The 19252-nt window shown below is 34.4% G+C and overlaps 2 protein-coding genes across 2 annotated transcripts; both read right to left on the bottom strand.

Moving 5' to 3' along the window:
* Window positions 1-5222: 5222 nt before the first annotated feature.
* Window positions 5223-8144, bottom strand: LOC109009701 (GDSL esterase/lipase At5g55050-like). The gene is made up of 6 exons (XM_018990288.1): window positions 8127-8144; window positions 6956-7223; window positions 6649-6800; window positions 6170-6367; window positions 5702-5963; window positions 5223-5452 (listed from the first exon to the last, which is right to left on the bottom strand). Exons 1-6 carry the CDS (start codon window positions 8142-8144, stop codon window positions 5223-5225), a joined length of 1128 nt encoding a protein of 375 aa, XP_018845833.1.
* Window positions 8145-10668: 2524 nt separating this feature from the next.
* LOC109009702 (GDSL esterase/lipase At5g55050-like) lies at window positions 10669-13825 on the bottom strand. The gene is made up of 5 exons (XM_018990289.1): window positions 13480-13825; window positions 13212-13363; window positions 11610-11831; window positions 11167-11437; window positions 10669-10901 (listed from the first exon to the last, which is right to left on the bottom strand). Exons 1-5 carry the CDS (start codon window positions 13823-13825, stop codon window positions 10669-10671), a joined length of 1224 nt encoding a protein of 407 aa, XP_018845834.1.
* Window positions 13826-19252: the final 5427 nt, after the last annotated feature.

The raw sequence follows: 19252 nt of genomic DNA, 5'->3' as shown, positions 1-19252 counted from the left end.
TATATATATATATATATATATATATATTTATATTTACATCATGTAGAGTACTGACGTGTATTATCTAAAATTCCCCAAAATAAATATGTGTAGGTATATATGTGATACGATACAATATCGTCTACAGAGGTCAAATAATCAGCACAATTGGCATTTATAAGGATAAGTTGAGATTTAAGACTAAGGCTGGTTTGGATATATAGAAAGATGTTTGTTTTCATCCAATCTCATCTCAATGTATAAATACCACAAATACAAATATTACTTTTCAATTTCAAGCATTTAATTATTTTATTTAATCATTACCTAATTATATATTACAACTTTACCAAATTTTGAAATAAAATACAAAAAACAATTTAATTTTTTCAAATTTTAAAACAAAAATTATATTAAAAAAATTATATATTCTAATAATATTTTTATTTTATAATATTTTTATTCAATTTTTTTTCTCTCATTTCTCAAAACCCCATAAAACTTTCCAACTCAAACCATTTCTCATCTCAACTCAAATATCTCACTAGCTACTATTAACAAACTATATCAACTCATCTCATGATCTTAACTCAATATCCAAACCAGTCCGAAGTGTGATAGAGGAAAAACAAAATATCAAAGGGTTTTGTACATGCACTTTAGAATCTTAGATCCCAAACTGTGACCAGCACTCATGTATGTAGTACGTACCAATTAAACTAGCAAGTTTGAAATATTGCACTACGTACTCTCAATTAAGATTTGATTATTATATAATATTAAGGTTGCATAATGTATTTTTCGTCAATGTAAGTCCCCACCAAATGTTAATCGATTAAGGATGTAAACTGTAACCTTTTACTAATTATTCGAAAATGAGGGAATTGTGTCTCAAATATTAGATGATATAATTTGGAAACCAAAAGTCAAAAGTTTATCTTTCTGAGCCCAAATAATATATCCCTTTTACCCATTTTTTTGGTCCTGTTGTGTGAAGAATTCCAGCTCCTCCTGATGCGAAGTTCACGCCCTGCTGTATGTTCTGCTTAAAACTGTACTGACGGCTGACAAGAAGGAGAAAGGGTGGCGGACTCTTCATATAACCGAATTGCCTCACTGATCGATCGATATAGGAAAAAAAAAAAGCCATGGCAAAATAGTATCAAATTAAATATAGCTAACAAATCCTAGCATATATATATATATATATATATATATATATATATGTGTGTGTGAAAGTATAAGTACTTACTCTGATCGTGTTCAAATAGATCTATTACAAGAAAAATACTTATTTGTGATCAGTTAATTTCAACAAAATGATTATTTACAATTAAAATTGATTGTAAATAGTCTTTCAGTTGCGATAAATTAATCATAAAAATTCATTTTTCTTGTAATCATGAGATTGATGTCAAGCTTCAAAGTACGTAGTTAGATAGACCTCTTAATTTTTCTTTAATTTGTTATTTTGTTCTTACTTTGGGCAATTATATTATAATATATATAGCTAGTTATTAATTCATTATAAGCTGTAGTACTTTGGGCATGCGCAATTAATATATAAGTTATTATACTTACAATCAATAATTTAAGAGGCCAGGCCTGCATATATAAGAGATGTGCATATAATTAGGTGTATAAATACGGCCATTTTCCTATTTCAAAAGAATATAATAATTTTCCATATATTTTGTCATACCTGCTAAATATAATTACAATGAGCAGAATATCATTTTAATTAAAAAGTAAATGGTCCAATAAATAATTCTTATTATATATTCCTGTCAATTGAAAATCAAATGAATATTAATTAATGGACTAATGCATCCAATAATATTCCTGATCTCATTTTTCCAAGTAAATTAAAAAGAAAAAGAAAAAAAAAAACTAATTTATAAGAGCTAGCTTATAATTAAATTGAGTACGTACGTACCAATTTGGTCAGCAGTGTTGAAGCCATTACTGAACCTCCCTGTTGGCTTGTAGAAAGGATAGTCGATCCCGTTATAAGGGAAGTTGGCCCTCGCTATAGTTTTGTTCAATAAATTGTTTGTCCCAACATCAGCAATCGAATCTCCGAATATGAAGATGGCCGGCACTTCTGCCTTGCCTACGTGCATGAAAATCATGAGCGCCGCCAAACAAAGGCCGACATGATCATGAAAGTAAGAAAATGGGACGACATAATAATTCCTACATATCTTTGCCATCTTGATCAGAAGAACAAAGTTAGTAGATATGGCCACCCAAGGTTCCAATTTCTGTACCCTATCTGTGTGTCCTCAACTCTTTTTCGAACTCGATCTACCTTTTATAGGATTTGCATAATATAGAAAGTATCAAAAATGAACAAGCTGCAAGCAAGCTGGTTAATGCATGGCCGTGTCATTGTCCAATCCTAGAAAGTGAGCTAGCAGCTAGCTTGCATTTTGTTTATAATTGGCGGATTGATCTAGTAATTAATTAATTAATCTTCTTATATATATGTAATTGTAAGCAAGGCACAACAATAATATATAATATATATATGTATATATATATATATATATACTCTGTTTTTAGTAGCATTAATTAAAGCTGTATTTTGCAATTTTCAATCTGATCTCCCTATTCTATATTTCCTTCGATCTTTAATGGAGCATTGGGAGAGAGAATTATTTTGTGAATTGAGAACGAACTTATGCGGCGACAAGTCCTGCGCGCCTTAGGTATGAACGATTTGAGTCGTTTTCAGCCTGCTAAGAGCCTAGGAGTCTTCGCTACCAACATATATTCAAGAACTTTGAAAAGAATATCTCCTCGAAATAGCAATATTATTTTTGTCGCTGCTTAACCTTCTATTTGCAAAGAGTAATAATTATAACTAGGCCAGATAGGGATCGATATACTTGTTTGTTTGCTGGTGTGTATATATATATATATATACATACACACACACACAAGATGCATGTTGGTGATAATTTTAAACGTGCGTGTGGCCTCTTATTGCTAGGTTCTTTGCCTGATTTTATTGGACGAACCTGCATTGATCCCTGTCCAGTATTACTTTATTGAAAAACGCTTGTTACAAGTGCTTGGTGCAAACGGCGTGCAAACGTAGCTGACGTGGAGACACTTGATGAGAGAGATCGAGCTGATGTGAGAGAGAGAGACCGAGCTGCTGGAGCTGATGAGAGAGACAGACCGAGCTAATGAGAGAGAGACCGAGCTGATGAAAGAGGAAGAATTCATTTTAAATCTGACGTGACATGGACGACTGCATACCGGTTGTATCTAATGACTGTATATAGAAGAACTGTATTTTATATAATATGAAAGCATGTTTTTTTTGTGCATGTGGTGCATGCATGTATCATGATGTGTCTATCTATCTATTGAATAATTAGTTATGGATTAATATAGCTAGGTTAGAAAGATCAATTGATCTAGCTATATGATATATCATGCGTCTCTTAGGGGAGGTTTGGGGGGTGAGAAGAGAATTTTGTGTTTTGTTTTGAAGTTTAAAATATTTTGTTTTAATATTATTATTGTTTTGGGATTTGAAAAAGGTGTATTGAGATTTGAAAAAGTTGAATTGTTTATTATATTTTGTATAGGGATTTGAAAAAGGTGTAATAATGAGATGAGATGAGATGAGATGAGATGAGAATTTTATGTTTTGTCTTGTGTCCCAAACCTGCCCTTAAACACGCTTTCCCTCTTTAACTTTTGTAAAGATCAATAACGTTTTGGTTTGGACTTGGTGTAAAATTCTGTTTACATGAAGGCTGACATGCACATCAGTTGATTGATTTCACGATACATCGAGACGTACACGCAATCATCTCCAATAATTTAAAAATGAACTCGAGCTTGCAGTACCATCTTTCTACCATTTGGATGATGTAAATATATATTAGACTTTGCACGTCTGGCAAGATTTTCTAAATTAAAAAGGGTTTGCAATGTTCTCATTCCTCATTAACACAAAGATCATATATAATCATCCAAAAGAGTTTATTTATAATTTGAAATAATGGGAATTTTGTTACAGGGGAAAAATATGCATTGGCTATTATATATTAACATGAACTCTGCTAATTTATATGCATTAGTAGTTTCTTCATGAAAACCAATCATGCACATTCTTTCTAACTGATTGTTGGATTTGTTCTTTCAACATAATTAGGCCCAAAATACCTCTATTTTTATCATTTACAAGAATTTTGGGGTGCCAATACCTTGCATGGCCCCTGTATCTCCGCGGCTGTTCAAACTGGTTTTTGTTCCCTCCACAAGGTTAAGATGTATGTATGTATGTATGTATGATGTGCATGTAAGTCTCGCATTGCTTTCAATCAAAAAAAAAAAAAAGTCTCATATTGTTTAAGTATGACATACTATTGTATTGCATTGGTCTCCTATATAAAGATTGGCTTAAGAAGCAAAGGCAATCTATTAACTTAAGTTTAACTTCAAGTTTTTAACAAATTGTATATATCTATATACAATATATTTATATAAATATAAAAAATAATATTTTTTATTATAAATATGGAAGGAGTGCTGGGGCAGCACTCCGTTGGGGTCAAACCGCCCAACCTCACCCCTGCTAAGGGTCATCCATGCGAGGCGGGACGGACAAGGGCAGGGTAGCGGGGGGTTGGGCCTCCACTGCCCCACCCCTAGAATTAGTAAAGAAGTTGCTGGTATTTTTTTTTTTAAATGACGGTACCACTTTTGATAAACAAAGTTTTATTAATACTCTTACAGTCACAAAAAGAAAACTGTCCTGTAGTACTTGAAAAACACGAGCTAATTTGATTTCGAAACACACCATATATATTAATTATATAAGGATCGATATTGTATTAATTAACTCTTTTCTAAACTCTTTTTTTTTTTTTTTTTCCTTCCTCTCTCATTTTTTTTCCTTTTGCCATGTAAGAAAAATGGCACCTATGTAGTACTCATTTGGATATTACAGTATATTAAGTCATGGTACTACTGAGATAAAGAAATAATATGTACGGTAATTCATCCAAAAAATGAACAAGAAAAAGCAAGGCCATAAAAGCCAAAAGAGAAATGAAATGGCTGCCAGCTTTGATCGATCTTCCAAAGTACCAAAGCTCAAAAATAAACAAGCAATTAATATTATATTATATTGACATTCCAAATTATAATTCGCATATGATAAGAATACAATCATCAAAAGAGTTGTTTGTTGCAGCCTGCAGATGATCATAGATATCATGTCATAAACTGAGATCTGCAAGTTGACGGAAATTCATTGGTACAACGTAATCCTTTGAAGTTATATCGTAAAGTATAGAGGCTAAGATCCGAGAAGCAGTTTGAGTGGGATGGTACTGGTCCCAGAAAAAGTAAATCTGTCGATCTCTACACAACTTGGAATTTGGTCTGCATGGATATTCTGCATTCATCGTTCCATTTCCACAACAAGCTTCTGCTATCACCTTCAATTCTACAAATCATTTGGATAACGCGAAACCTTAATCAGTCTTCATTTATTTTAAAAATAAAGTAATTCTACATACAACCATGAAATGCGTAACTGTCGTATAATCGCTTTGAAAAATAGTGAAGTTCACCAGTAAAAAATTAATTTTTTTTTTTTTTTACGTAGGTCTCATATTTTATTCATTTTTTTTAAAGCGATTAAGTCGCGGTTGTACAATTTATATTGCAAATATCTTTTCTCTAAACTAATTACCTGGAGATTGAGGATCATGATCAGCAAAGTGAAGTAGAGTAGTTGTCATGTTATATGCGTTTCCAAGTGAGTAGAACATCGCAGGGTGCTGTGTGGTTAGATTCTCCATGAGGACCCGCAGTTCCTCATAGAACACTTGAGCATGCTCATTCAATGCCTCCATGCACCCACCACTCTCATTGAAAGTACGTTGGTATGGGCAGCACCCAATTGCTGGCACACTAATTATCCCAATTTTTTTCGCCCCAAGATCTAGAAGACTCTGCAAATGAAAGGAAGATTTTAAATCAGGATAAAAGAATAAAAATTTCAGAGAAAAAGAAAAAAGAGAGAGGAAGGTGCTCAATTACAATTGCAAATAAGTGTAAATAACATGTATACCTTTCAGATTACTCGGGACCTTTGCCCATTAATGTAACATTAATTGTCTAGTAGATTGTTGTTAAAAAAACAGAGCGAGCTACGTACCTTTAAATGAGTTCGGTAATTATCCATTAAAGTGGCGATAAACACTTGCAGGGTTTGATTAGTGTTGAGATCAGCAAAATATTCAAAGATATCATTGCTTCCCACACTGATGAGAAAGAAAGACTTGCCAATAATGTTCTCCGGAGATCCACCCAACGCTTCCGACAGATTGCTGTGAACGGTTGCGAACTGTTGGACCTGTTCTCTCATGGGAATAACTTTCTTCTGTTGTACGTGGATTAATATATATATAGCAACGACAGAAATATGCAATATGGTCAATAAAATCTGCATGTACGTACGTTGTTCAATTTTATTTTCTGAGAGTAAAATCATGTTGTTGATCAATTAATGAACCAAAAGAACTAGGTTTGTGTAATCCATGCACTACTGTAGGAAATGGGATGTCAGCTTGAACGACTCTAAAAAATATCAACATACATATATATATATATATTATATGGATCCAGGGAGCTTACATATAAATTCTTTCCGGTATCATCGAGAAGTCCAGCTCCTCCAGAGGCAAAGTTAACGCCCCTGAAGTTTTGGACGCTCCTTAAATACTTCCTGTGCTGGTAAAGAATGTGGAGAAAAGCTGGCGGGCTCTCAGGGTAACCCATAGACTTGACTAACCTCAATTCAATACCAATTACAGTGAAATTAAAACTATGTTATTATATTAACCGACATAAGAAAATTACTTAACAAGTAATTATATGATCAATTATTATAAGGTCGCTCATATTTCTTTGTACTACAAAACAATATTGGAGCTTCCCTTACCGATATAATCAGCTGTGTTATAACCATTACTAAACCTTCCTGTTGGAGCAGAACCATGATAATCGATCCCATTATAAAGCATATATGCCTTTGCTCTACTCTCCGGCAAGTAATTGTTGGTCCCGACATCTGCGGTCGAGTCCCCAAATACGAAAACAGCAGGAACCACAGCTCCCGTAGCCGTAGGTGCCAGTGATGGCGCCACTAGTACCGGCACCATAGGTGCAGGTGCCAAGGCGTGCACCACAGGTAAAGGTTGGGACACATGCTGCATTAAACCAACCATCATGGTCATGATAAGAAAAAATGAGAATGAAATTATTGGGTTGGCCATGTCAAAGGTTAGGGTCAATCTTGTTAATTAGTCTTATAAACCAGCTCCAGTCTAAGCTTGATTATCTACTTATATAAATATATATATATATATATATATATATGCGTTATCATTGCTAATTTATAGGTACGTACGTAGGAAGTGTCGAAAAAGAAATGAAAGAATCAGGAGGCGGGAATCGTATTAATTACTTGTCAATTAAGGGGTCGTTGTCCAAAGTTCCAGTCTGTATAGAGCACATAAGAGCAGAAAAGATTGATCTATTAGGCGGATTGTACAATACTTGTATATAATCACAAATTCTCGTGTGATGCCCTTAATTTGATATTGATCATGTCTCCATCTTCTATTGCATTGACAAAAAGGAAAGCTACATCTTCTACCCAACAGCTTTTATATATATATATATATATATATATATATATATATAAAATACCTATTGATCTCCTATATATACCAAATTATCAGATCTTTAATTATTCATTCTAAAACATACAAATTAAATACAATTCAAACCAAATAGAAAACTAAAATTAGTATTTTGCGACCAGTTAATTCCAACGAAATGACTATTTACAACTAAAATTGGTTGTTATAATTAGTCTTTTGGTTGCAATAAATTGGTCATAAAAGTCTGTTTTTCTTGTAATGATGATGTTGTTTTAACTTCTTTTTTTATAATTATAATGACTCTCACAACCATCGGTATTTTGAGACACCTGAATATATAGTATCAAATTCAAAAAAATATTGGTGTCATAATTTTTTATACTTATAGTGGATCTCGCATGATTAAGTTGTGTATTTACACGCTAACTTATAAGTAATAGAACTTACCTGCAATACTGACGCCATAAATTACTATAAGAAAAACAGGTATTTGTGATATTTTTTCGCGTCGAAAATGATTATTTACGACGAAAACAAACTTATCTTAGCTGAAATAGTCATTTCGCTGAAAATAACTGGTCGCAAATAAGCAGTTTTCTTGTAGTGAATTCATATCATCATATCGATCAGATTCAAACGCCTGTGAATGTTTTGTATAGGTTTAATTATTTCATTTTTCTTAATTGGTAAGTGAAAAAGTGTCATCATGTCCGAATGAGACATGACAAAGGTATTGTTCAGGAGTAATGACAAGGTACTGATCTAATATTTGAATTGGAGAAAATATTAATAAACTTCATTCCTTCACCTGATAGTGGATAGAATAAGAATTACCCTGACTAGGGGTGCTACCCACACCCCCCGGGGTGGGGTTGCCCCCTTCCTGCACCCCCTTTCCCCTTGCATGGGAGGGGGTGGGGCCGATTGTCCGTGTACCTGGGTGCGGGGGTAGATCCCTGATCCGTCCTCCCACTCACAATTGCCACAATAAGAAAAAAAATCAAAGAAAAATGAAAAGCTAAAAGAAAATACATAGCCACAACAAAGTATAAATCCACATACAATACACAACAAATTGAAAAAAAAAAAATCTAAACTAGTAAAAATGATTTTGCAAACCCAAGGCTTCCAGCCCAGAGCGACTATGAGAGAGAGAGAGAGGATGAGGAGAATAAGAGGACGCAGGCTGCGCTGCTATACTACAATAGGGAAATTAAGAGGGTCTGAGGGGCAGCCCCATTGAGAGGAAGGGCGAGGTGGGAAAAGGGGGTAACTTTGCAAGAGATTGTGGTGGGGTAACTTTTTAATTTTCCTTAAAAAATTAAATTCGTTACCAAAACGACTTTATTTTGGTAATAAATTTATAATTTGTATATAATTATATATGTATATATATTTATATAATTATATATTTTTTGACTGGGCTTAAGCCCAGGCTTGGGGTGCGAAGGGGGCAGGGCTTGGGCCCAGACCGCCCCTCGTCCTCGCTTGGTGTTTTGCCTGCTGGCTTGCTTGGGGCGGGTGGGGCCGGGGCAATGGATGCGGGGTTGCAGGTCTTGGAAGAGAGATAGAAGAAGACTAGCTAAATCCTTCTTCAATTGAAAAATTCGTGGATCGTTTTGTTGGGAAAAATGATTGGACAAGTCTTGCCAAATCTCTTTAGCATCATCAACAAAGACCACATATGATTTAAGAGAAGGGCTAATGGAGTTTTGGATCCAGGAAACAATCATATCGTTGCACTTTTCCCATAAATCAAGTAATGGATCTGTAGGGGAGGTTGGTTTCAACAGGGTACCTGAAATGAAGCCAAGCTTATTTTTGGCTCGAAGAGCACGTCGCATGGCTCTAGACCATGTGGCATAATTGTCGATGGTTAAAAGGTCAGGGACGAGGGTAATGACTGGATTATCACCATGATCAAGATGGAAAGGGTTTGAGGGATCAGTGAGATTGAGATATGAGAGAAGGGTATTTGTGTGTAGATGAAAATGAGGGTTTGAAAATGTCGGTGGGGGTTCAACGGTCGAGGTTTGGGGAGTTACGTTTCCATCATAAATGCTTCTCAAGAGCTGCTGATACCATGTAACAGATCAGAAAAATGGAACTCTGGGCAAGAATAAAAACAGAGGAGCAAAGATCGATGGAGAAGAAGGATCAATTGGTTTTCCTCAAAATTATGTACTGTTCATTAAAGTAGAGGATGAATTATATACAATAAAGAATATAACTGCCTAACAACTTGCTCTAATAACCTTATGACATTTGTAAAATGTAAATACAAAGGAAATACAGATGAAATGAAATTAAATACATGCGGCAGCAGATTTACATAGTATCTAAACTGCAAGTCGTTTGTCCAGTGTCTTCTAACATCAATATAGAATCTGACCGGATACAATTTAGAATTTGCCTCGACGGCAAAGTTCATGATGATCAACATTAAACTAGTCGTTGAAGTATTTCTCCTTTTGTTAATATTTTGTCCTTTTTTCCTGCTTCGAGGTGTATATACCGCTATTAAATTATTAATGCTTATTAAGTAATCCCGACAATTTCCTTGAGATAAAAGTCAATGATTCTGATCGTCATGGAAACTACAGTATATATTTTTTTTTATCAAAATGATATTGTCGCTCCCTAAAATGTAGCTCTCAAGCCAACTAGTTAACAGATTGATCATGCACGATTGTACATATTTCCAAGCATCATATATAGTTCCAATAGAAAAGTGCTACTAATTGCAAACTGCATGAACAGCACTTTATAAATTAAACTAGAGTGTCTGTCCGTGTAATATTTCCGTGTCCAAAGCATTTTCCATCCAGATATGATCATCAGTATGTAGATCACTTTGGCTCACAAATGATCAACGCATTCCAAATAATTAGCATGAAAATACAATCATCAAAAGAGTTGTTATTTGCAGCCTGCATGGAGGTGTAGATGTCAACACGTTTCTATACACTGAGATTGTGAAGTTCATTTTTTACTGATCTTGCTCTGCTAGTTGACCAAAATTCATTGGCACAACGAAGTCCCGTGTCCCTTCGTAAAGTATATAAGCCAAGACCCTAGAAGCCGCTTCTGTGGGATGGTACTGGTCCCAGAAAAAGTAACTCTGTCTATTCTTACATAACCGGGAATTTGATCGGCATGGAGATTCTGCGTACAGCGTTCCATTTCCACAACAAGCTTCTTCTATCTCCTTCAACCCATATGCTACAAAGAAAATTTGGATTCTCAAGTTCGATCTTGCAGATCATGAAACTCTATCTCTCTGCCATTTGAAATCAAGAACTTAAAAGGATCTTAATCCCATTTTATTTTGTTTTACAAGTAACTGCATGCATGCACTCTCGTAACACTTGAAACTTCTCAAACACACACACACACACACATACAAGGAAAAGAACTAATCTCTATATATATGTGTGCGTGTGTGTGTGTGTGTGTGTGTGTAATTTGTTTGAGAGACGAAACTTACCTTCTAGGAGTTGTAGCTGGTGCTGAGGATCGGAAATATGAAGTAGAGCATTTGTCATTTTATAGGTGTCTCCAAGTGAGTAGGCCATCGCAGGGTACTCTGAGGTTAGATTCAGCAGGAGGACTTGCAGTTCCTCAAAGAACACTAGAGCAAACGGATTCAATGCCTCCCTGCACCCACCACTCTCATTGAAAGTACGTTGGTGTGGACAGCACCCAATTGCTGGCACACTAATTATGCCAAATTTTCTTGCCCCAAGATCTAGAAGACTCTGTAAATCAAAGCAAAATTTCAGGATGATGAATATAAAACTTCAGGAAACAAAAAGGAAAGAAAAAAGAAAGGAAGTGCTCCAATTAATGAATAGCAATCTCTCCCCTCTTTTAACAATTATAATTTAATATTGCATGATCTGTCTCTTTTTAGCTAGCTAGCCACATTACCTTTAAATGAGTTCGGTAATTATCAATTAAAGTGGCAATGAACTCTTCCAGGGTTTGTGTCTTGTTGAGAGCAAAATATTCAAAGATGTCATTGCTTCCCACACTGATGAGAAAGAAAGACTTGCTAATGATGTTATCCGGAGATCCACCCATTGCTTCTGAGAGATTGCTGTGAACGGTTTTGAATTGTTGGACCTGATCCCTCATGGGAATAACCTCTGTCTGTATATATATATATCATGCTGGATGATCAGTAAATTAAATGTTGTTCATGAACATTAATTGCCCAAAAGTTGTGGGTGGGTGTGTGCGTTACTAGAGGAACCCTTTCTTTTATCATGATGCAGGTTACATTAAGATTAAACGGAGCACCTATTTTTTGTTGTTTATAAGTTAAACCATTGAAAATAAGGTCGAATTCTGCTTGAGCTATATATATCTATATATATATAGCTTGTAATTTTGTAATTCGCTTGCATGCATGCATACCTGTCAAGTTGTTTGACCTGGAAAATTAGAATATTGTTTAAAATACTTGGAATCTCAATTGGATTACTTGATCGTGCCTACATCTTATGATATGTTCATGCATGCTTGATGTGCATCACAAAAGTTATGATAGGAAAATACTGAAATCTAAAGTACTACTACTGGTTTATGCGGTTTCTCAACCCCATAGGATCAGATGCTTACAAGTGATCTCTATTAATAGTTATTAACTAAAGTTGCAAACATAATAGAATGACAAATTTCATGCGTAATGTTGCTCTCCATTCTGAATTTTATCATATCTAATGGTCATATCAGATGGTATGATATATTTTAAATAATTTTACAAGTCCATCATTTAAATAAAAACTACTTAAAATGCAGTACATCAACCGATGTGACTAGAAATGATCAGTTGAACAGGTTCTTCAAGACAATACAGAAAACAGTTGGGACAGAGTAATGTTGGATGCAGAGTCATGAGTTATGCAAGCGTCGCGTATTCCTTTTAAAAAAAAGTGGGGTTCACCATTAAAAAAATATATTTTTTCATGTAGATCTCATATTTACTTTTTTTTTAAAAAGAAGTAAGCAACACCTGCGCACCCTATTACTGCAAATATCATTTCTATTCCTTAAAAAATTGGTCTCAAATGATCTATTAATTTAGGGTTGACTTAACAAATATTTTAGGTTGATCATTATTTCGACCTTATAAAACACCTGAAAGAAGGAAAATATTTTCAGGAAAAAGAAATTTTCATAACATACTAAACTATTTGAACTTTGGTACCTAAAATAGGATAGAGATGGACATGATATAAAATAAAGGCGGCCTACATTATTTATATAATATTAAATGTTCGAGAGATTCACTAAGATATGATCTATAAATGCGTTAGAATTCACATGTCTATTTTCTCGCTCTAAACTCTGAAATTCAAATAAAACTCTAGGAAATCATCTGAATTAAAAGAAAAAAAAAAAAAACTAGTAGTTATAATTAATGGTAGTAATAGCAAAGAAATGGAGAAATAAACAGTAAACCAATGTAGGAAATGGGATGTCTTGAACTCTAAAAAATATCAACATATATGGATCCAGGGAGCTTACGTATAAATGATTTCCGGTATCGTGGAGAAGTCCGGATCCTCCAGAGGCAAAGTTAACGCCACTGAAGTTTTGGATGCTCCTTAAATACGTCCCGTGCTGATTAAGAATGTGGAGAAAAGCTGGCGGGCTCTCAGGGTAACCCATATACATGACTAATCCGTCAATTCAGTACCAATTATAGGAAAAGAAAAGAAAAGAGAAAAAGTTATTATATTTCTTAATTTGCACATTAATATATCCAATATGGTTACCAAATCAGTTCTCTTACCTAAACAATCAGCTGTGTTGTAACCATTACTAAACCTTCCCGTTGAGACAGATCCTGGATAGTCTATCCCATTATACGGCATATCTGCCTTTGCTCCACTCTTATTCAAGTAATTGTTTGTCCCAACATCTACGGTTGAGTCCCCAAATATGAAAACAGCAGGTACCACAGGTCCGGTAGGCTTTGGTGCCGGTGCCGGTGCTGGCACCACATGAGGTGGTGCAGGTGAAGGTGCAGGGGCGGGCACCACAGATGCAGGTGCAGGTGCAGGTTCAGGGGCGGGTACCATAGGTGCAGGTGCAAGTGTCGGTTGAAGGGCAGAAACCACAGGTGCAGGGCTGGGCATCGCAGGTAAAGGTTGGGAAACATGCAAACCAACCATGGCCATGATAAGGAAAACGGAGAATGAAATTAATGTATTGGCCATATATGGCAAAGGTTAGGGTCAATCTTGTTAATTAGTGTTATAAACAATGCAGTTCCAATCTAAGCTTGATTATCTGCTTTTATGCCTTAACACTACAAATTTATAGGTACGTACGTAGGAAGTATAAAAAAAAGGACAGAAACGGGAAGGAACTGTAGTAGTAATTGTCCAAGGGGTCATTGTCCAAAGTTACAGTCTGTATAGAGCCACGTAAGAGGAGAAGAGATTGATTTGTTGGGCGGATTGTTCAAAGCCACCACAGATTCTTGCGTGATGCCCTCTGATACTATGGCTCCATCTTCTATAGCTTATTAAGTTGACAAAAAAGAGAGCCACACGATCTTCCTGCACCCATCTTAAATCTAATATAATTATCTTGTACCAAATGTTTTTTTTTAATCAGATCATTACTCGTTCCAAAACATACAAAATGTTAGGAACCAATATGAGAAAAAGTAATAAAACGTGGAATCAATCACACACAATATAAGATTTACGTGGCTCGATAATGTGTTTACATTTATAGAATTATAAAAGATTTTATTCAGATGATAATAACAAAGATTTACAGAATTGTAAATGTGTCTACATATTTACAAGATTCGAAATTAGGACATATGCTCTGATACCATGTGAAATCATTATTTATCCCTAATGTTAATTAATTAGTTGGTGAGAATATGTCGATTTTATTATTTATTTTATATATTAACACTACATCTCACATGTGGACCTGAATTTCTCTTAATGAATTAGCTCAATATGTAAAATATTTAATTAAATAAGATATATTTTATTACTTATTTTCTATCTTAACATAAAATAATAATACAATATACAGTTAACTCTAGTCGGCGGGTAGGGTTGAATCAAGAACCAAAACAAGTCAAAAAATGATATGGGACTAAACAACTAAATTCTTTTTCCCTTGATGAAAGAGTGCCATGAGACATGACAAAAGCTAGCATTGAGGAGCAACGATAATGTCTATTAATGTTGCTGCATTATTTTAGGTCTTTAATTTGGATGCCTGGTTTTTGGTCGTTTATGATTATTTGTAATTCCAGGTGTTTGCTTATAATCACAGTTTTCCTCTGTCACAAATAGTGAGGCAATAAACTTGGAGTACCCTCGACCTCTTCTTTGAAAAAAAAAAAAAATAGATTTCATTCTCGCATCCAAACAAAAGGGACATGATCTGCCTCAACGACAAAGTTGGTGATTATCAACATAAAATTAGTCGTTGTAGTACTTTTCCATTATGCTAATTATGTTTTGTCCTTTTTTCTCACTTTTTTCCTGATGCGAGGAGTATAAACCGCGCTATTTATCAAGTAATTCCCATTTTCCTTGATATAATTGACAATGAGGATCATGGCAATTATTTTATCATAATGTCATTCTCTAAAATGTAGCTCTCCAGCCAACTAATTAACAGATGTACGTGTTAGGGGTGTAACCGGTCCGGTCCGGTCCAGTTTTGGATAAAATCTAGGATCGAACCGGTATGTACCGGTTTTGTATTTTTCAAAACCGATTACGCACCGGTTACCCTCCTAAACCGGTACTTCCGGTTTTACCGGTTTCCGGTCCGGTCTGGTTTTCCGGTTTTTTTAAAATGTAAATTTCACAATTTGTCATTAAAAATTTGTTTATAAAAAAAAAATTGATTTAAAAAAAACTGTTTTATACTTTTATTAATATATTAAACTATATAATAGTATTAATATTAGACTATTGGTATAGTTATAAGTTATATATTAGTATTAGTTATAAACTTTTAGTGATTTAGTATTAACATTTTATGTAATAATTTATAAATTATAATAAGAAATTATTTCATATATGAATATATATGTTATATATAAAATTTCACATAAAAATTTATAATTATACATTATATATAAAACTTATATATATTAATATTTAATATATATAAAATATTTTATATAAAACTTATATATAAAAATATTATTTTTTATTTTTTTTAATCAACCGGTCCGGTCCGGTCCAAAAAATCCCGGAATCGGAATCGGACCGGAACCGGCCGGTTTTTACGTTTTAAAAACCGGTTCCGGACCGGACCGGTTCAAAACCGGTAAAATCGGTCCGGTTCGGTCCGGTCCGGTCCGATTTTTCAATTTTTCGATTTGAGTTTACACCCCTAGTACGTGTAATAATATTATAGTCCCTTTTTATACTTTGATCTCTAGACCGTTCTAGTAGTAGTACTGCAGATGCCAATTCCATTTTACCTTCCCCCATCAAAACACACGATATTCCAGAAAAACAAAACGCATATCTATATATATAATCATTTATTGAAAGACATAATTCATTCAAAAAATATTTAAAAAAATATTAAAAATTTTAAAAAATATGATATCACGTCGAGGTTGGAAAGTTGTGTAGCATTACTCTGGTTGGAATTCAGTACTGCAAAACATGCGTGCCTTGATTTGATTTTGCTTGATTTACGGAACTTGCTTGACTTACGTTAACAGCACTTACATAAAAAGAAAGCATGCACCTACATGCCTTACCCCTAGCTTACATGTTGATAAAAGTGGAGCAGCTGGCCTCTCTCGCCATCACCGTCACATTCGTTGTAAACATTGTCGTCCATAGCACCCAACCTCCTCTCTCCATCTGATCTAAGGGTGTAATCGGTCTGGTCGGCCTACAGCGTCAGGACCAAAAATATGGTTAATGGTTAATCCAAACCTCCTCTCTTCATACAGTGCGAACTTTTTTTCCTTTTTCTTTTTATTTTTTTGACAGAAACATTTATAAAAAATTTAATTAAATTAGTAAAACTAAGATTAAGTGATCTTTTTAATATTTTATATATGATTAATGAATGTCAAATAATTGTATTGTATATATGGTTAATGGTGATCCTTTAGATGAAAATTACATAATTAATTTATACAACTATTGTATTAAATAATATTATATAGATAATATTTAAAAATATATATACATTCGGTTGGTCTCGGCTGGGTCCAGTCCAAAAAAACCACACTCAGAGACCGACCAATTAGACTATCGATTCGGTCTGGTCGGATTTTCTGATCCGAACCTATAGTCTTATAGCCCTAATCTGATCCGTAAGTATTCCGAAACCCCTCTCGAATTTTTTTATTTTATTTTCCAATGATTTGAATTATGGAGGATGAGATTGTTTAATGGATCTAGAAGATAAGATTGTGTTTTTTGTATTGTGGAGGATTGGAATTTGTGCGTTATAATTTGAATTGTTGATTGAAATTTATCAATTTGGGACTAATTTGGGATTCCAATCAGAAACCCTAATATAAATTAGGATTTCGGATTGGAATCTTAAATTAGGTTAAGGGCTCAGATTAAAACCCTTAACCTAATATGATTTGGGGTTTCAATATTGAAACTTTTGAAACTCCAATGAATTTTGATTTGTATGATTGTATGATTTTAATTGTTATGTGATTTTTACATCATGTTAGATATTTGTAAGTTTGTGAGCCAACTCCATGGATAATGAGTGAAATCCAAATACTAGCACTAGTGCTAGCTCCCCTGCGTCTACACCTTAGTACCATGACCCCTACACCCATGCATCCACCAAAGAAGAAACCTGATTCAATTGTGTGAAATCATTTCACTAAGTTAGAGGATGGTGATCCCAATAACCCATAAGCCAAGTGTAATCATTGTAGTAAGGTGTATGGATATCACTACAAAAGACATGGTACAATTCAATTGAATGTCCACTTAGAAGAACAATGCAATTAGAGTCCAATTAGATATTATTTACAATAAAATAATCAATCTAGATTAGAGATTTGACTTCAATGGAAATGTGGTGAGGTTTGTGAGATCTTCACCAACTAGGCTTGAGAAATTCAATGTGTCTGCTCATATTGTAGGTATTGAATACAAAAATGGGTTGTGTCTTTATGCTTCTACAAGATATGACTCAACATTCTTGATGTTGGAGATGGCCTAACAATATAGAGACTTTTGACCTCATTAGTAACGAGGACATGCAATAGGTCAAAGACTTTGAGGATGATGGGAGATTGGGGCTGCCCAAGGATGATAATTGGAATGTAGTGCGGGTTTTTGTAAAAAGATTTTGACTTTTCTATGAGGTGACATGCACATTTCTAGGTCTTTATACGTTACATTAAATGAATATTATCAACAAGTTTGTTAGGTGAAAGAACAATTGGATGAAATGTATAGGAGTGTTGATCCTACTTTGTGAAATATGGCAGTGAGCATGAGGACCAAGAATGAGAAGTATTTGAGAGATTTGAGTAAGATCAATATTTTCCTATATGTGGCTATTGTTCTTGACTTGTAGTATAAAATTGATGGCACAATATATGGCTTGGAAATCACCAACGGGAATATATGGGCAAGTCATATTACAACAAGGGCTCGGTAGATTGTTTGATGAGTTTGCAGCATTCAGAGGTGTTAATATCCCGGAACCTACACCTACTACATCGCCTCCTCCCAAACTCAAGATGGCGAAAATATGTAGGTGGACTGAGAGGTATGAGCACGTTTCCAAGTTCATAAGGCTTCAGACGACCAATCGTAGTTGGATGGATATTTAACAGCAGAGATGCACCCATTTACGTGGCAATTTGATATCTTAACTTGGTGGAAGGTCAATTTCGTCAAGTATCACATACTTGGAGAGATAGTCCGCGGTATTTTGGTCATCTTTATTTCTACCATAGTCTCAGAGTTTGCCTTTAGCACCATGTGGCACATCTTGGACCCATTCTAGAGTTTATTGTCATCTACCACTATGAAGACTTTGATTTACACTCAAAATTAGATAAAATGGAAGTCAATTCACATTCTAGAAGTGATAAACTTTGAGGAGGCCAATGAGGAGGGTGATGATCACCATGTATTTGGTAGTTGCTCTTAATTCATTGTTTTTTTTTTTGTTTCATAATATAATGTGTTATATTTATTTCACCATACTTAATTTCAAATTGAATTGTTGTCGGAAAAATTTCAAGAAATGATGCTACGTCTCAATCTACATTGGCCGTAATATGACTTTGTTCCACTATTGTCATTGATTTGTTAACTTTGTCTCTTTGTAGTTTTTTATATATGTATATAATATCGCATTTGCCCAATCCTTATCTCGATGATCACGTCTTGATAGAAAGGCCTACAACTACAGGCTTATGATATCATCTTGCCATTGGTTTATTAACTTTGTCTCTTAATTATTTGTAGTTTTAAGTTTTTAACTTTTTTTACACATGCATATAATGTTTCTAATTCTAATATTTTTCCTATTTTTTTCAGGTTTGAAAATTTCACTTGCCCACC

This window comes from Juglans regia, chromosome 11 (assembly GCF_001411555.2).
Source record: "Juglans regia cultivar Chandler chromosome 11, Walnut 2.0, whole genome shotgun sequence".
Classification (NCBI taxonomy): Eukaryota; Viridiplantae; Streptophyta; class Magnoliopsida; order Fagales; family Juglandaceae; genus Juglans; species Juglans regia.
The sequence above is the reverse complement of the archived record's forward strand: the minus strand, read 5'-3'. Positions and strand labels throughout refer to the sequence as shown.